The sequence below is a fragment of the Dromiciops gliroides genome, chromosome 1 (genome assembly GCF_019393635.1).
Source record: "Dromiciops gliroides isolate mDroGli1 chromosome 1, mDroGli1.pri, whole genome shotgun sequence".
Classification (NCBI taxonomy): domain Eukaryota; kingdom Metazoa; phylum Chordata; class Mammalia; order Microbiotheria; family Microbiotheriidae; genus Dromiciops; species Dromiciops gliroides.
Window position 1 is genome coordinate 735,585,692 of NC_057861.1, and position 19,300 is coordinate 735,604,991.

Below are 19,300 nucleotides of genomic sequence, written 5' to 3' on the forward strand. Positions count from 1 at the left end.
TGAAGAGGGAAAGCATCCCAGGTGTGGGGCTAAGCCTGTGCAAAATCAAATAGATCGTGGATAATAGAATGCTGTACATGGGAACAGCCGTTTGTAGAGTGTTCAGGGGGTAAGGGGACTAATGTAAAATCCATATGAAAAGAGAGATTGGAGCCAAGTTGTGATCAGATTTAAATGCCAACCACAGGGTTTTGTAGTTGATCCTAGAGGCAATAGGCAACCATAAAAACTTCAGGGGGGGCAGTGATGAACATAGTCAGATCCGTGCATTAGAAATATCAACTTTTATATTCCCTGTGTTATTTTTTTTCAGTTTTTTCTGATTCTTCATTACCCCATTTGGGGTTTTCTTGGCAGAGATACCGGAGTGGTTTGTCATTTCCTTCTCCAGCTCATTTTACAAATGAGGAAACTGAGGCAAACAGGGTTAAGTGACTTTCCCAGGGCTCTATCTGCTTTGCCACCTAGCTGCCCATACTATCTGTAAGGACTCAATAGCAGCAGCAAGTACATGGAAAACACACATTTTTCAATTTATATTTCCTCATGGTTTTCTTGGAAACCCTTTGGAATTGCTTGGATGACTGAAGAATCTCATCTCCGAGAAATTCACACTGTTGCAGTTCTGCATGTCTCTGGGCCAAGAGCTTCATGGATTTCTCTGTCACTGTTTCTATGAGGTCATCCACCTAAGTGGACAGACACAAAGAAAGAGGATGGTTGGTGTGAATGCTCTGCAGATGCAGAAGGGGAGGCTGCTTTTGGAGAAACAAGAACCAAGACGTCTGGCAAGCATTTTCACATCCCAGAGTATTAATCTAATTTGAGTACTGGCCATCATTTGAGATCTTGACAATACCTCCCTATGGCAAAAAGTACCCTTCTTTTTCTTGAGGAAAAAAAAAAGTCCTTGTATCTGCATTTATTTTTAAATGAATTCGCTCAATCATAAAATCTATTGTATTGTGCCTGGTTGTTTTTGGTTGCTGTGCCATCCTAGTGGCCTTCATGTTTATGGCTCCTTAATTCATGTAATCAGTCAAATCTCATATCCACAGTTTCATTTTAAAATATTCTATTCAGAACTTTACAAAAAGCTTAGGTCTTTAAGTTTCTAACAATCAAGGCATAACTTTTGGGGGGGGGGGCGGGGCAATGAGGGTTAAGTGACTTGCCCAGGGTCACACAGCTAGTAAGTGTCAAGTGTCTGAGGTCGGATTTGAACTCAGATCCTCCTCAATCCACTGTGCCACCTAGCTGTCCCTGGCATAACTTTTTAATGCCAATATCCTGCTGGTGCCATCGTAAGACTGTGAGCTAGTTTCCAAAGAGTTGAAAAGGAATATCCCTACTCAGAGGAATATGGTGGGGGCAAGTAGGCTGCAATATGGGAAAATAATGATAATAATAACAATAATAACTGTCATTTGCCTAGTGTTTTCTATTTGTAAAGTACTTAAGATATACCATTTGATTCTTGCAGCAATCCTGTGAGCTAGGTGCTATTGTAATCTCCATTTTACAGATGGCAAAACTGAGGCTAAAAAGGTTCAGTGACTTTCCCAAGGTCACACAGCTTGTAAGTGTTTGAGGTGGGATTTGAACTCATGTCTTCCATCCTCCCAGTCCAGTGCTCTATCTTCAGAGATATACATGAGCAGAAGAGAAAAAGGAGTTGGATAGATGTCAATTGCAAAGGATACTAGATGGACAGCCATGGGTGACTTTTTCAGTCTGCATTAGTGGAAGGCTTTGCATCATACCCACATCTATTAGACTGCAGACCCACTTGAGTATTTAGATATTAGAAGATCAGCATTTACCAACAAACAACATACAAACAATGAAATGTGCCTAGTAATGAATGATTCAAGTTTAAATGAATTCCTTTTGATGTATTATCTATTTTAATACTTCTCCTCTTCCCCGCCTCCACCTCTGCAGGCAGAGTCCTCTAAGTCTCTATCATGATTCTTGGTTTATTCTTCGCCATTGCTTCTACTCCTTAGAAATCCTATTTTCCTTCAAGTCAGTTTAATCACCACCTCCTACATGAGGCCTTCCCTGATTCCCCCTTGCTCCTAGCATCTTCCCCTCCTCTCCAAGGACATTGCAGGGAACAATGATATAGTGAGTATCACTGTGGTCTTGAGATCAAAAAAGACCTGGATTCAAATCCTACTTCTGACACATTAGCTGAGTTACCATCTGAGTGACTTCATCTTTCTGCACATCAATTTGTTCACCTGAAAATTAAAGAGATGAACTTGAGGAGTTCTAAGGTCCTCTTCAATTCAAAAATCTCTGATTCTCATGTGTGTGTGTGTGTGTGTGTGTGTGTGTGTGTGTGTGTGTGTGTGTGATCTTCTTGACAAAATGGAAGCATATTGAAAGCAGGAATTATTTCCCTTTGGTTTTTGTATTCCCAGTGCCTGTCAGAGTGTCCAGTGCATGAGTCATTTCACAAATGCTTGTTGCTTTTCACTTGCTTGATTCCCATCTATTTTCCCTTATTTGATGGTAGGAAGTATAGAACAGGTTCTTCTGGTTCTATTTCTCCCTGCATCCCCCAACACACTTTGCATAATTTTATTTTGTTTTTGTTTTTTGGTGGGGCAATGAGGGTTAAGTTACCCAAGGTCACACAGCTAGTGTCAAGTGTCTGATGCTGGATTTGAACTCAGGTCCTCCTGACTCCAGGACTGGTGCTATATCCACTGTGCCACCTAGCTGCCCCCACTTTGCATAATTTTATAAATGTCTTTCCAGGTGTCTCTGGCTTCCTCTCCTATCCATCTTGATTGCTTTCTAATTAATATTAATATACAAACATTTTTAAACATTTCCCTCTTGCTGGATATTTATCATATCCATATGTTTTAGATGTCACATACTATTTGCCTCCATCACCAAAAATACAAAAGCAAAGCAAAAAGCATATTCTGCTACCTGCATCTGAAGTTTTCCTACTGTCAAATCAGAGGCACAAAGGATGTTTTCCACGTTAGCTTTCTTTTTTCTAAGCACTGGGAAGTGCCGTCTCTTCTTTGATAAATATGAGCCCTGGTGAAAGAATTGAAAAACCGATCAGGCAGGGAGAGCTACTAGGAGCCCTCCACTAATGCTTAAATAAGAATTTAGCAAAGAACAATAACTCCTAAAATGTATTTGCTTATAAACTATGAACATCTGCCAGGTAAAAACATTTGGCTGACAGCCGTACATAGGCATATTATTCTCCACGCCCCGTGGATGTGCTTTGTGCAGAGAGCTTTCTTTGAAGAGATCTGTAGGATGCAGAGAAACGAGAGGGCCTGGCTCAGAAAGAATCTACAGCATTGAGAAAACAGGTCAAACATAAGTAGAAGAGGGAAAATTGCCTCTGGAACCACTGAGCACAGTAAGCGATCTGAGCTTCCATGGACCAGTGCCTTCTAAAACTCATTATTACTGGATCAAGCCATTAATTTGGGCGCACTGTTCGGCACATTCCTTTATTCTGATGGCTGAAGAGTCTGGGAACATGAAAAGAAAGCCCTGGGCTTTTTCTCCCCATGCATCGTACTTCCCTCCCCACACCCTGGTTTGCTAGTTAAAGTACTTGCCCTACAAGATTGCCATGGGAAATCATTCCAAGGTCATGGCTTCTGGCTAATGAGCTCTGGTTTAATTTTCTCTTCACTGTTCCTTCCCCATGCACTGAATAATCAGATTGCACACCTTTGTGTAAGTCCTGAACAAAGTTGTTGGTGCCTGTCCACTCCCCATACCATCTCTATGGGCTTGGCTGAATATATTGACAAATGGGGTCTGAGCAAATGTAGCAGAGAAAGCAAATTCCATCCATACCTGAGTACGAGAGCCCCTGATCACCGAGACCTCTTTGAAGACCTAATTCCTTTGTGGACAGTCTACATACAGAGCAATGTAGAAAATTGAAGGGTTTACCACATCTGGATAATGCAAGACAAATCCCACTAACCTAAAATATCCAGATGAGTGAGGCATAATTGATTTGGGAGGTGGAATTATCCAGAAAATCGCCCCAGTTCTCCACTCCAATTCACATACACTTAGAAACCCATAGAGTTCCACAGTAGGAAATCTTCCATATGCAAATACAGGAAGGAACTGTGATTTCCTCAGAATGGGGGAGTCTTAGCATGGAAACTCCCTCTACCAACACACTTTGCAACCTTTCTATGACAGTAGGTGAGTACTAGGGTGTTGCTGGAGGTACCAAGAGGTCATGTGACTTGTCCAGGGTCACACAGCATGTAAATTCATTTTTTTCTCTATCTCCTCAAGATGCCTCCAACCTGGATTCTGTTCTCCTGATTGAGTATTTAGCTAGGACCACCATTTTATGAGCACTTTGAGCATCCTTCAGTCTCCTCTGACCCATTCCTTCTCAGCTCATTTCCATGTTTTGTTTTCCCCTATTAGAAAGTAAGATCGTGAAGAGTGGAAACTGTTTTATTTGTATCTCTAGTGCTTAGGACTGCGGCTGGCACACAGTAAGCATCTAATCAATCTGTGTCTGTCTGTGTGACTATCTATCATCTATCATCTACCTATCCATCCATCTACCTACTATCTACTTCTGCCTACCTATATATCCTTCTATCTATCCATCTATCTTTCTATCTAATCTATCATCTATCTGTCCATCCATCTACCTACTATCTACTTCTACCTACCTATCTACCAATCTATCTATCTATCTATCTATCTATCTATCTATCTATCTATCTATCTATCTATCTATCTATCTATCTACCCATCTATCTATCCATCTTTCTGTCTATCTAATCTACTATCTATCCATCTACCTACTATCTACTTCTATCTATCAATCGATCTATCTAATCTATAATCTATCTGTCCATCCATCTACCTACTATCTACTTCTGCCTACCTATATATCCTTCTATCTATCCATCTATCTTTCTATCTAATCTATCATCTATCTGTCCATCCACCTACCTACTATCTACTTCTACCTACCTACCTACCTACCTACCTACCTACCTACCTACCTACCTACCTACCTGCCTATCTATCTATCTATCCATCTGTCTTTCTGTATAATCTATCATCTATCCATCCATCTACCTACTATCTACTTCTATCATTCTATCAATCTATTAATCAATCTATCAATCTATCTATCTATCTATCTATCTATCTATCTATCTATCTATCTATCTATCTATCTATCTATCTATCTATCTATCTATCTATCATCCATCTATCTATCTATCTATCTATCTATCTATCTATCTATCTATCTATCTATCTATCTATCATCTATCTAATCTATCATCTATCTGTCCATCCATCTACCTACTATCTACTTCTACCTACCTACCAATCTATCTTTCTATCTATCTTTCTATCTATCTATCTATCTATCTATCTATCTATCTATCTATCTATCTATCTATCTATCTATCTATCTATCTACCTATCTATCCATCTATCCATCTTTCTGTCTATCTAATCTATCTATCCATCCATCTACCTACTATCTACTTATATATATCAGTCTATCAATCAATCTATCTAATCTATCATCTACCTGTCCATCCATCTACCTACTATCTACTTCTACCTACCTACCAATCTATCTTTCTATCTATCTATCCATCTATCTATCTAATCTATCATCTATCTATCTATCCATTCATCTACCTACTATCTACTTCTATCTATCTATCTGTCTGTCTGTCTATCTATCTATCTATCTATCTATCTATCTATCTATCTATCTATCTATCTATCTATCTATCTATCCATCTATCTATCTAATCTATCATCTATCTATCCATCCATCCATCCATCTACCTACTATCTACTTATCTATCATCTGTCCATCCATCCATTTCCCTACTATTTGCTTCTACCTATTTATCTTCTATCTATCTATTTATCATGGTATTTGAGCCCAGCAATCCCTGATTCTGATTACAGTATCCTACCACTATCCTAGGCTGCCTCTGTGAAATCACAGAATCAGAATATTGACATTGGAAGGGACCTCAGAGGACATCTTGTCTGACCCAAACTTGAGCTGGAATCCTTTTGACAATATTCCAGACCAATGATCATGTAGTTTTATCTTGATGACCTCCAGTGGGGGAAGGTTGGAGTCATAGTCCTCTGGTGTGGTCCCTCCTGCTTTGGGGTGGCTGCAAGGGGAAATTTGTCTTCACTTCAAGCCTAAATTTGCCTTTGTGTAACTTTCTACCTTGCTCTTAGCTTTGCTTTCTTGGGACCACTAAGAATACATCAAATCTTTGTTCCACGTGACAGACCTTCACATTTTGAAGGCTGCTCTCAAGTCTCTCTCCCTGATCCCTCTCCACCCCCAGGCTTCTCTTCAAGTTAAAGCTGTCCTACCTCTTTTAACCTATCCTTTACCATATCCACTTTCAAACATGTACATCATTTGACATCTAAGCCATCATGGCTTAACATTACCAATTATCCTTCTTGGATGGTAATTTCTCTTGAAAGTTAGAAGTATATTGTTGTTGGTGATCATCCTTCATTTTCTTTTCTTTTCTTTTTTTGGTGGGGCAATGGGGGTTAAGTGACTTGCCCAGGATCACACAGCTAGTGTCAAGTGTCCGAGGCCGGATTTGAACTTAGGTCCTCCTGAATCCAGGGCTGGTGCTTTATCCACTGTACCACCTAGCTGCCCCCATCCTTCATTTTCAAAGAGGAAGAATGATATCACTGAGGGAACTGGATTTTAGTGAGTCAGAGTTGCACAGAATCATCATCCTTACTCTCTGTTTTCAGAGTCATCCAAGTCCAGTGGCAAGAGAAAAGTCAAAACAACTGGCAATGGCCCAAGATGCAGTAGATGACCTTAGCATCTTTGATGTCTGACCAAGTTCGAAACCCTCCACAACACCTGCTTACACTGCCTTCATGGCCATCTGAACAAATTGTTCTCATCCATCCATTTCTCTGGGGTGAGTCTTTACATACTTGGGGTAGACATCCTCCTAACTCACCAATGGGGTTGAGGCCTGTTAGTTACCCTCAACCTGGTTTAGCCCATCTGCTGAGACAGATTTACTGGAATGTAGCTGCTGTACATGCTATAGGTGAGAGCTGGATGACAGGTAGACACCAAAGATGGGTGAACAGCCTGAAAAGGGCTCAGCAAGTCCTGACACCAGAGTTATTCTTCTCTTAACACCCCATATACCCCAAATGAATAAGATTAATTAGTTTCAACTTGAGTTTGAACTTGAGGGTAGACAATTCCTATGAAAGAGAACTGAAAGATAAGGTTACTAGACTCAAAGGGAATGAACAGTTTGACATAGCGGACAAAAATAAAACAAACAAACCCCAACACAAATGCTATCTTTGACTTTTTTTTTGTCATTTGAAATAAAATAATCTTTTAGTATTAAAGAAACTCCTGAAATGGAATGTTAGATTGCTTTAAATCCAAAAGGCCTTTGGAAACAACTTTATTCTAAGGTCACACTGATTAATTTCTGGTTTTTATAGGTCTTGGGAGAAGGATGGGAAGAAGATAGGAGAACATGAGCTGAATAAAAGGAAAAAGGGCATTGTATAAGTGATTTGGAGGCATTTGGACTTGTAAAGGAGACTAGAGATTCAATATGAAAAGGAGATATTTGGAGAAATTTGGGAGAAATTGAAAAGAGAAGAATCTCTGGCCCAGATACTAGTCTTAATTTTATGTCTGGGGTGAAAGAAGAGCAGAATCAAAAACATTTAGGGAGGATATAAAAGTACTAAGGAAAACAAAGACTCAAGGGGGGAAGGGGAGAAAATAAGTTGATAAGACAAGGCAAAGTAAGTTTAAAAAAGTAAATGGAACAATTAGAGGGCAGGCAAAGCAAGTTGGTAGATTAAATTGGTGGGTAGAGCAAATTGGTGAAACAGACTGGCAGAACACTAAAGGGAAGGTGAGTATAGCTGAGGTGCTGAGACTAAGGAAAGGAAATTGAATGATACAATCAAATTATCAGGCAATGTCGACTGGCTATTAAAGTTTTAACTAAGTGCTTGTGGTTGATGAATAAACATGCATTTTAAAATAGCATTTATACTATATTTAATAGTATTAAATTAACAAACATTTATTTATTTACTTATTTTTGCAGGGCAACGAGGGTTAAGTGACTTGCCCAGGGTCGCACAGCTAGTAAGTGTCAAGTGTCTGAGGCCGGATTTGAAGTCAGGTCCTCCTGAATCCAGGGCCGGCGCTTTACCCACTGTGCCACCTAGCTGCCCCAACAAGTATTTCTTTTTAAAACAAGACAGAAGGGGCAGCTAGGTGGCACAGTGGGTAAAGCGCCGGCCCTGGATTCAGGAGGACCTGACTTCAAATCCGGCCTCAGACACTTGACACTTACTAGCTGTGCGACCCTGGGCAAGTCACTTAACCCTCGTTGCCCTGCAAAACAAAACAAAACAAAACAACAAAACAAAAAAAGCCCCAAACAAAACAAGACAGAAAAATCTCAACCAGTATGGAAAAGAGGAGGAAATTTTACAGTGATTTGTCTCCAGTACATGATTTTGGTATTTCTGCTGCAGACAAGTGACCGTCATCCATATTCCAAGTGTAGCTTTATCTCCCAATTGGAGGAGAAAATGGAGACTTGAATGCTTTTCTACCCTCCAAGATGTGAGGGAGAATGAAGGAAAAGAAAAGCAAGGCTTCAAGTGGAAAAAAGTTGGGGGGTGGGGTGAGGAGCAGAGGCTATCTGATATGAAAGGGAACTAGCTACCCCCTTGTCAGGAGGTTGGAATGGAAAAGTGTTACACATAGAAGAGAAGGAGAAAAGAAAGGACAGCAGCACTCCAATGAGAGTTTAAAAACAGATCGATGGTTTTTCCTCAAGAGAAGGCAGAGATGCTCTGAGGAAGAAGTCACTTGTGCTTCCAGGAAATATCTAGTAGAAGCTCAGAAGTCATATTGTGTGAGCTATCATCCATTAAGTGCCAGAGGAAGAGGAGAGTAAGAGAAGTTGGCAATTTCCTGCTCTGGAAGCTCTCCGACGATCTGATAACCACAGCTGAGATGTTGTCTCCCTGGGGCATGTATCTTAAGCATAAGAGAGAACATCTTGAGACTTATCAAGACAGATACAATCACTGACATTTGAGGAGTCATGTGGACACAAATGGGGCAGAGGAACCTAAACAAGTGTTGCCTAAGATTAAGAAGCCTTGGGTAAGAAATTGAAGACCACAGGGGAATAGGTAGTGGTTTCCTCACTGTTGTGCATTAAAGGAAAAGATCATAGGAAGAAAAAAATTATTTGGGAACTAAACAGCTGCATAGGATAAGGAAGTGTCTGAGAATGGGATTTGAGCTTCTAGACCATGGCTTAAAAATTAGACCAGTCTTGATCAAGTGCAGAGATCAGATAACAAGGAAAGTCTGGTAAGAATGTTAGGCTGATAAATTTTTTAAAAATTAATTAATTAATTTGCCCTGTCCCCCCAAAATATTAATTTGAAATAACAATAAGAAAGCCATTTTGGGTTAACAGAAATAATTATTATGAAAAAAGTCTAATTTTCCTAAACAAAAATGTGAATGAGAATAGCATTGTTTTACATTTAAAAATTAAAAAAATTTTTTTTTTGTGGGGCAATGAGGGTTAAGTGACTTGACCAGGGTCACACAGCTAGTAAGTGTCAAGTATCTGAGGCTGAATTTGAACTCAGGTCCTCCTGAATCCAGGGCCAGTGCTTTATCCGCTGCACCACCTAGCTACCCCCTGTTTTACATATTTTTTGCAAAACTCTTTAATATCTGACTTAATGGAAGACAGTTGGAATCTCATGTCTGATTCTGATTTCAGTTTGCTTTGATGGGCAGTTTTGATCAAAGGATGTGAAGAACATTTGACTTCACACATATATGTAGTTGGAAAAGGGAGGAGTAGTTTAATGGGCAAATAATATCTTAGTATTCTTATGAAAATAGTTGTGAGGAAGGAGAGGAGCCAGGCATTTATTAAATATCTGCAGTGTGCCAGATACTGTGTTAAATGCTTTATAAACATTTATCTCATTGATTTTCATAACAACCAAGGGAGTCAGATGCTATTATTATCCACATTAACTGAACCAGATAGAAGTAAAGTGACTAGCTCACGCAGCTAGTAATTGTGCATTTGAGGTCACATTTGAACACCAGTCTTCCTGACTCTAGACCCAATGTTCTATCCACTCACTGTGCATCTCGCTGCCTCTAGTCGAAGAAAGTGTATATATTTAGCCTGGAGAAGAGAACAATCAGTGGGAGATGTGATAGAAGAGAACTCTCAGTGGAGACATGATTACAATGTCAAATATTTGAAGGGTGGTAGTGTGAGAAGGAATTAAATATGTTCTGTTTTATTTATTCGATTTGTCCTGTTCTGAAATGGCAGAACTAGGAATAATGGGTGGAACTTGTAAAAAAAGCAAATTTAGACCTGATATAAGGGGAAAAAAAATCCAACAATTAGAGTTTTCCATAGATAGGAAGTTTCCCTTCCTTCAAAGTCAAGGGAGGAGCTGGATAACCAAGTAAAATATAATGAGGATTCCTTTCATTAATGAGTTGAAACATAACTACTGAGGGGTTTTCCAACTTATAAATTCTATGATTATACTTCTAGATAGTATACTTATAGATTCTTTAAGAGAAGGTTAAAAGAGAGAAAGGAGAAAGGATTAAAATAGATTAGGAAAAAAGGCTCAAGGAAAAAGAAATGGAGAAGATAGTTGGCAAGGCAAGGCAAATAAGAAAAGATAAGTAAAAATGGAGATGAAAACAGATTGGTAGAGTAGATTGAAGACTGGTAAAGGGGACAGAAAGTTAGAGGGAAGGCAGGTGGGGTATCCTTACGGAGTTGTCCTTGAGACTAAGGTTAGAAAGTTAGATGGAAACATCAAATCATTGAGGTGATAATTAGCTATAAAGATTATTTTACATCTTTTTTTTTTGGAAGGACAATGAGGGTTAAGTGACTTCACCAGGGTCACGCAGCTAGTGTCAAGTGTCTGAGGTTGGATTTGAACTCAGTTCCTCCTGCATCCAGGGCTGGTGTTTTATCCACTGTGCCACCTAGCTGCCCCCAGCTATAAAGATTATTAAAAAGAACTCAAGATGAATTGTAAACAACCACAAGTAGTCTAAAAAAAAGGTTGAAAATCACAGTTTATATGGAAAACAGGAGGAATTTTGCAGTGACATTGAATGAACAGTGTTTATATTTCTGACACAGTCAAGTGTCTGTTAGTTGTATTCTAATTGTAGACTAATTTCCCTCTTGGAAGAGGTAAAAGGACTCCACACTCCACACAGATTGAGAGAGGTTTGAAGTGGGGATTAAATGAGAAAAAAGAGATCTGGGGCAAGCAAGAAAAAATTCAAACATTGTCAGGAGTTTAGGGAGTGGAAGAATGATACACAGGATAAGAGTTATACTTAGAATTTAAAAACAGATCTGAGGTTTTTCTTGAAGGGGAGGGAACTGGATACTTTGAGGAGGCAAAAGTTGATTGTTCTCCAAGGAATGATGATGTTGAGCCATAGAACGTGCTAAATGAGAGACTGTCTAAGTAAGGGTCAAAGAAGTGAGTGGGATGAAGAATAGTGGTTATTGCATTACCCTGCTGAGAATAACAATGGACATTTCTGCTGTCTGTTGGGGGTACATACCCAAAACATAACAGAGAGCCTTGTAGAGTTTATCAAAAGAGATGGTTACTATCCATTTCTAGTGACTTGTGTAGGCACAAATCATAGACAGAAGGAACATTAAAAATATTGCCAAATAGTATGAAGTCTTGGTCAAGCTACTGAAGACTACAGGGGAACAGATGTTTCATTCCCCCCCACCCCAACCTCACTGCTGTCCATTGAAGGCACAGAATACAAAGAGAAATACTTTTGGATCATGGTTGAAACGCAGACACACAGACATCATAGATTCCTGGTCAGGACGGAGTATTCTTTACAGAAGCTGGTAAGAAAAATCAAATCAAAGTCTTTAAACTAAAAAAAGGTGATTGGGGGTGGTGTGGGGAACTTCCTATGTGGATCTTAGCATAACCATAATGAAGGAAAAAGAATAGAAATTGAGCTATTCAAATTCACAGAAGGAAAAAAAAAACACATCTAAGAAAGGAGCCAGTACTTTTCATGGTCTCAAATGTCTATACATGGATCCCCCAAATGGAGGCAAAAACAGTCTAGCACAGAGACATGATATAATAGTGATGAGAGACTTCATTATCCAGATTTCTGCTAGAGCTCTCTGACAAAGGCCAATCGTTCTGGACTTGCTTTAATGATAATGTTATTTTTCCAAATGGCTGAGAAGCCAACAAGGGGATAGTCTCTTCTGCATCTGATTTTCATTAGCAGAAAGGAACTTGTTATTAGGGTAGAAATGATGAAGGGAAGTGTGAGGACAAGTGACCACTCCCTTCAAGAGTTTAACCTGGGAAAGAGAAGACTCAGAAGAGTGGACAAGGGATTCAATTTGTTTTGTTTGGCTCTGGAGGACACAACCAGGAGAAATGGGAAGGAAGTTCAAAGAGTCAAAGGTAGGTTTGGTTTCCTGATAAACTTCCCAATGATTAGAGCTGCTGCAAAGTGAAATAAACTGTGGGTTCTCCTCATTAGAGATATTCAAGCAAAGACTGTCTGACCACTTCTCTGCTGTGCTGGGCTGGGGATTTTTTTGGATAAAAATTGGTCTCGATGACCTCTATCATTCCTTCCAACTCTATCTTCTGTAATCAGAGAATAATTTTTACCTTTTGAAGTCCAGAAGGTAGGGAGGTCACAGAAAGCCTCCTTGTTGTCCTTCTGGCTCGAACAAAGGTATTTCCCCCAGTAATCTCTTCAGTTTCTGCTTCTACAACATCCAGTTGGATAGTTGCTTTAGGAAAGGGAGAGAAAGTGGATGAGAATCATAAAAGTGAATGTTTTATTCACGCAGGACATTTTTATCTGTGTATTAATACATCCAGAAGCCATAGTCTAGTGAGGAAAGTATTGGATTTGGAGTCAGAGAACCAGAGTTCAAATTGTGGCTCTGCCAATTACTTCCAGTGTGATTTTAGACAAGTTACTTAGCTTCCCTGGGCCTCAGTTCCCCACTCTGTAAAATGAGGAGCTTAGATTAGATAATATCTCATGTCCCTTCTTATGATCCTATATGAAAACCTCTGGTTTCATTGATGTGGACAATTCTCTTATCAGTGAAGATTATAGCCTCTCCACAACTTAGTAGATAGTCTTTGTGAGTTGTTGTGGACAAAAAATTCATCACTGAGCAGCCAAGCTTCATATGACCAGTCACTCTAAATTTAGCAACTCTGGCCCTTTCATGATAAGTGAAGCTGGTTCATTAGCAGGCCTGGGCTCAAAAGCTTTTCTGCCTTCAACAAAACCCACAAGCGCCTTTCCACTCTAGAGTGGTATTAGAATAGGACTGGAGAGAGAAGATTAAGAAATCTTATTGCTGGAAAATCCCACTTTAGAAGTCATTGGTGATTACACCTTTTTCCTGAATTAGCCTTTTCTTTTCTCCTATGCCCCTATTTTTTGGTCACCAAAGCCTCTGTGGAAAACAGTTCACAATGGAGTAGGGTCATCTCTTTGAGATGACTTTGAAGCCTGATCCTGGAACCTGTAACTGAGGATGAAGAAGAGGTGACAGCTCGTCTTACAGGGAGGGCAAGAATATGTCAGGAGGGTTTCTAGTTGAGTGAGATGGATTTTAGGCACTAAATTGTTATTGATGCAGTAGCGAGAATGGTTTCTATATTACTGGCTAAGAACAAGAAATTAAAGCTAGTCAGGGATTTGGAAGTCAGAAAAGAAATCAGTTCTCCCTTTGTTCCTAACCCCTCACCTTCCCCCGTTCCCTAAATCTAGGTAAATCAGATTAATAGCGTGTTTTCTTTGTTGTTGTTTTTTCAATAGAAATGTACAAGTCAATCCATGCCAGGTTATTACAAGATGCTTGGGTGCCTGTGTTAGTGACTGCTCTTTTTCCAGTAGAGTGGGTTTGTTTGAAAAAGTAATCAGTCGGGGGGGGGGGGGCAGCTAGGTGGATAAAGCACCAGTCCTGGATTCAGGAGGACCTGAATTCAAATCCGGCCTCAGACACTTACTAGCTGTGTGACTGGGCAAGACACTTAACCCCAATTGCCTCACCAAAAAAAAAAAAGTCAACTGAAAAACACCAGGTTTATTTATGTCACAAACACACATAGACATACACAGACACCAACAAAGACATAGCAAATAGACAGACATAGTTTCTAGTTTATTTGGTTTGGACTCCCTGAAAGGGATTTATTTCCTTCCTTCCTTCCTTCCTTCCTTCCTTCCTTCCTTCCTTCCTTCCTTCCTTCCTTCCTTCCTTCCTTCCTTCCTTCCTTCCTTCCTTCCTTCCTTCTTTGCTTCCCTCTTTCATTTCCCAGAAGAAACATTAGGGGTCAGCTAAGTCAGCCTCTTCCACTTACAGATGAGGAAACTGAGGACCAGTGAGGGGAGGAGACTTGTCCAAGATTGTGTTGATAGTAAGTGAGCAGAGCAAGGACCTTAACCCTCTAATTCCAAATCCACCATTCTTTCCACTTCATTTCCTCCCCTCCCCTCCCCTCCCCTCCCCTCCCCTCCCCTCCCCTCCCCTCCCCTCCCCTCCCCTCCCCTCCCCTCCCCTCCCTTCCCCTTCCCTTCCTCTCCCCTCCCCTCCCCTCCCCTTCCCCTCCCAGCTCTATATAAATGTCCATTCCATTGGTTACCATTTTGTGGAAGCTTTTCTATTTGGGGCTTGGCAAATAATTTAGCAGCCGGCAGCTCCTTGGCGATTCTAGGAAGCAAACTCTGAGTGTTTGGAAAGAGAGCTTCCTTGTGGTTTGAGGGGCCACTCCTCCAAGACCTTGCTCCTTCACTTCTGTGGTGCTCAGGCAGTGTCCTCCTGAAAGCGGTCTTTATTTTCTTCATAAAATTCTTCTTCTTCTTTTCTGGACTTTGCTGTGATTCTAGGTCACTCCCGCTGGAAGATTCCTCTTTGGGGACCAGTACATTTTGGTTAACTAAGTTGGTTGACACAGCTCTGTGCCACCTTAGCAAAGAGAGGAGAACTGTAATTAAGGTCCTTTAAGCAAATACCATTTGAAAAATCATGAAAACAAAGTTTCAAGGGTTGCCCACATCTACCCAGTGCCCACACCAATGGCCCACTGAATTACCTCAGGAGGGGAAAAAAGGTCAGTGTAATCAGTCATTTGGACATTTGTAGATAACCAGGTGATTGAGCTGGTTTTTTGTTTTTTAAGTGATTGGGGCAGAGTGATTTGCCTAATGCCTCCTACATGCTTAGTGATGATATTTCTTATAATACATCTTAATGATATATTTTAAAATATTTCCTTAAATTTCCCCATGTATCCCTCTTCCTTCCCTCATCTTAGGAGGAGCAGCTTCAGTGACAGTGGGAGGAAAGGGAAGGAATAAGCAATTATTTATATGTGTCAGACACCGTGTTAAGTGTTTTACAAATACTAATCTACACATATTATACAGTAGTAGCAATAGGAACTGACACACAGAACACTTTCAAGTTTGCCAGACACTTTCTGTATCATTTATTCATTCACTCAATGAGCATTTATTAAGTGCTCATGATGTACTAGGGGAATAGAGAGACAAAAAACAAATAGTCTCTATCGTGAGGAAACAATGTGAACATGCTTGATATACACACACAAAGATAGAGTAATATAATCCATATCTCATGGTGTCTCTTCTATCTGTTAAGGACTCTGCAAACAAAGATCACTCGTTGGAAAAATTAGCCTTCAAACTCAACTCTTCCTACTTCCTATCTCCACAATGAGGCTGGACACACGGAGGCTTAGAGGTTAAGGAGACCCAATAAGAAGACAAAATTATGGAAGCAGAGATGGGGTGGTAGCCTCATCTTACTCACAGATCCTGAGGATTCAGCCAAGGATAATTCATGCCATTAGCATGGAATAATGGATAGAGTGTTCATTTGAAACCAGGATAACTAGGGTTCAAATTCTGCCTTACATGCAAATACTAGCTATCTGACCCTCTGCAAGTCACTGATTCTGCAATGTCTCTGAGTCTCAATGTCTTTATCTATATAGTGGGACGGTTGGACTCAGCAGACTTTAATGTCCCTTCCAGATTTACATTCATGATCTAACCCTTCAATTGCTTGTACAAAATGCTGTATTTATATACGTTACCTATTTTAAGTAAGTGACAATGAGACAGTTTAGGTGGAGAGTGAAGAGAGAACTAGACTTGGGGAAGCGCTCAGTTCAAATCTTGCCTCTGACACTTACTGACTGGGTGACTGTGGACACATCATTTAATATCTCCCAGTCTCAGTTTCTTATATGTAAAATGGGGATAATAACAGCACTTATCATTTGCAGCATCAAATGAGATAACATATAAAGTACTTTGCAAGCCTTAAAGCATGAAATATTTGCTAGGTATTATTATGATTTCAGATATGTTTTAAAATTTGAACTCAATTGCTTATGAGGTTTAGATCTGCATGGGGAAAGTGCAAATGACAATTGAGAACAAGGCAGAGCCAGAAGGCAGCTTCTGCCAGGTGCCTCCTTTTATCTTTTCTGGAGGCCTAACAGACTGTCTCTGTGATAAAATGGGAAGAAGGGGAACTGTATCTTTCATGAGCAACATCTACATTTTTCAGTTCACAAAGGGAAAGGGGGCCCTTTCTGAAATTTTTGTTTGAAGATCCAAGGAAATTGGTGTCATCACTCTCAAAAGCAATTTTAATGGTACTATTCTTAAATATGCATTTCCTATTTTAATCTTTCCTATTTTAATATCTTAGCTTGTTTTACTTGCAATAATGTTTGTCCCAAGGAGCACATTGCTATTTCTTAGCAAAGCAATGAAAACTTTAAAATATTTATGGACAAAACTCCATAAAAAGTAATTATTACTTCCTTGGTACCCTGGTCCTCATGAAAAGATCTTACTCGTCTGAAATCTTCCTTATGAAGGTTGCTAAGAGGGTCAAGGAGCAATCTCTAGAGATGGGAAAACAGCAGGTGGTTTAGCATGACCAGGCTGACTTTCCAAGTTCAAATACAATATTGGGGAGAACCTTGAAAGTGTTACATACATCCTATTTAGCATTCTCATTGGCCACCGATGATGCTCTTGTCTGTGTTCTATAACTTGAGACATGGTAAGGAATGCCAATTACAAGAAAGAGTTTTAAAATTTTACACAAAGAGATGGTGCAAAATGAGAGATGGGTACTACATATTTCAGCATCCAAACATACACACACACACACACACACATTCACACACACACACACACACACACACACAGAGCTAAACTTTTCAGAGAAACTGATCAAAAGGCCTTTGGTCATAGTGTCACATAGTGTCTAATCAGAGTTGCTGAAATGGTAGAAGTCTCTGACACAGAATCTTGTGGATTACATATCATCTCAATTTTCCTTGTAGAGGCTGAGACCCTATTTCAGATAAAAATACTTATAGGTTCATAGATTTAGAACAGAAAGGGAACTGGGAGTTCACCTAGCCCAGCCCCCTCACATTTGGAAACAGTAGCCTGCAACAGGGCAACAGTAGCCTCCTCCTCCTTCTCCTCCTCATCTTCCTTCTCCTTTCTCTTCCTCTTCTCTCTCCCTCTCCCCACTTTCCCCCTTTCACTCTCCATTTGTGTCTCTATGACCTCTCTGTCTTTCTGTCTTTTTGTCTCTCTCCTTGTTGCATCCCTGGTGGGCATACACATATGGATGAGATCACAGATCCATTGGATTCTTGGAGTAGGGCTCTATACTTCCTTAACCATTAATTAGAATACATTTCTCTTCCTCAATATTAAAGGATTAACATGTAATAAGAAGCTATGACTTTCAACAAGTCTAATTCATAATCGATACCACATAATGAGAGGGTCAAGAAAACACACTCATTTATTAGTTTTAAGAGAAAGGAATTCTGGTTACTCACCTTTCAATTCCCTTTCTTTTGAGGGGGTCATGTTTTCTTTTGGTTGGTGGAAAACTCCTAGAGTGCCGACCCTTTCCATAAGCAATCTTAAAGGATTCAGAAAAGTGCCTCGGGAACTGATACATTGTTACTGAAATCACTCCATTTAAGGAACACTAGCTTTCTGAGACTGCTGGTATATTTATACACTTTTTAGCAGAGGGACAGAGGGACCCATTTGATCTTCTGGCTTGTTTTTGTCCAAACAACCTTTAAGAATTTCATAGACTCTCCTCCAGTTGCCTTGCAAGTGTTACATGCAATATTTCTGGGGAGGGACCGTATTTAGTATTCCCACTGGCCACTGATGATGCATTTGTCAGAGACATGGGACATTCCTTGGTCTCTTCCTAAACATGTGTGGTAAATTTCTCCACAAATGATGAGGATAGAAAAAAGGTGACCTCTGTGTCATGGTTTTCAAATTCTTTCCATTTGGGCCAATATTAAAATAATTGCACGAATTAGTAATTTCTTATTATTCTACTAGAATAATAATGTGGATTTGAGTTCTTGAAGGAAAATGAACTATATATTTCAGTATAGGGAGCTAGGAAGGCTTTTCTGTTGGCTAAAACATAGTCAAAATACTTAGTTTTGCTGCTGGTGGAAATACAAAGTAAGGACAGGATTGTGAATTCGGTGGGTAGAGAGCAGTTTCATTATGGCATGTGTGCATGGGTTCTCAATAATAAACAACGCTCTTGTACTTTTCCAGTCACCAATGGAGTGAAGCAGGGCTGAGTGCTTACTTCCATGCCTTTTATAAAGCATGAAGTTTTCAGCTATGTTGTCAGATGCCTTAAACGAGGATTAAGATGGCAACAAAGTCAACTACCACACGGACAGTAAATTATTTAACTTGAAAAGTCTACAAGCTAAGAATAAAGCAGAGGGAGAGTTACTGTGTGACTTTGTTTACAGATGATTGTGTAGCTAATGAAACCTCTGAGGCTGAGATACCACAAAGTATTGCTTGATTCTCTACCACTTGTGCTAATTTTGGCTTAATAACTAATACCTAGGAAATAGAGGTTCTTTTCCAGCCAACACCGCATCACCCATATGTGGGACCATCCATTATAGCAAATAGAGATATTTTGAATGCTATGGATAAGTTCACTTACTTTGGAAATATACTTTCTTGGGATGTACACATAGACAGTGAGGTTGATGCATG

General features: G+C 39.8%; 1 protein-coding gene across 1 annotated transcript; it reads right to left on the reverse strand.

Moving 5' to 3' along the window:
• Positions 1–491: 491 nt before the first annotated feature.
• Positions 492–18,206, reverse strand: C1H3orf49 (chromosome 1 C3orf49 homolog). The gene is made up of 5 exons (XM_043982882.1): positions 18,082–18,206; positions 14,824–15,146; positions 12,823–12,947; positions 2,950–3,063; positions 492–689 (listed from the first exon to the last, which is right to left on the reverse strand). The coding sequence occupies exons 1-5, from the start codon at positions 18,204–18,206 to the stop codon at positions 492–494; spliced, it is 885 nt and encodes a 294-aa protein (XP_043838817.1).
• Positions 18,207–19,300: the final 1,094 nt, after the last annotated feature.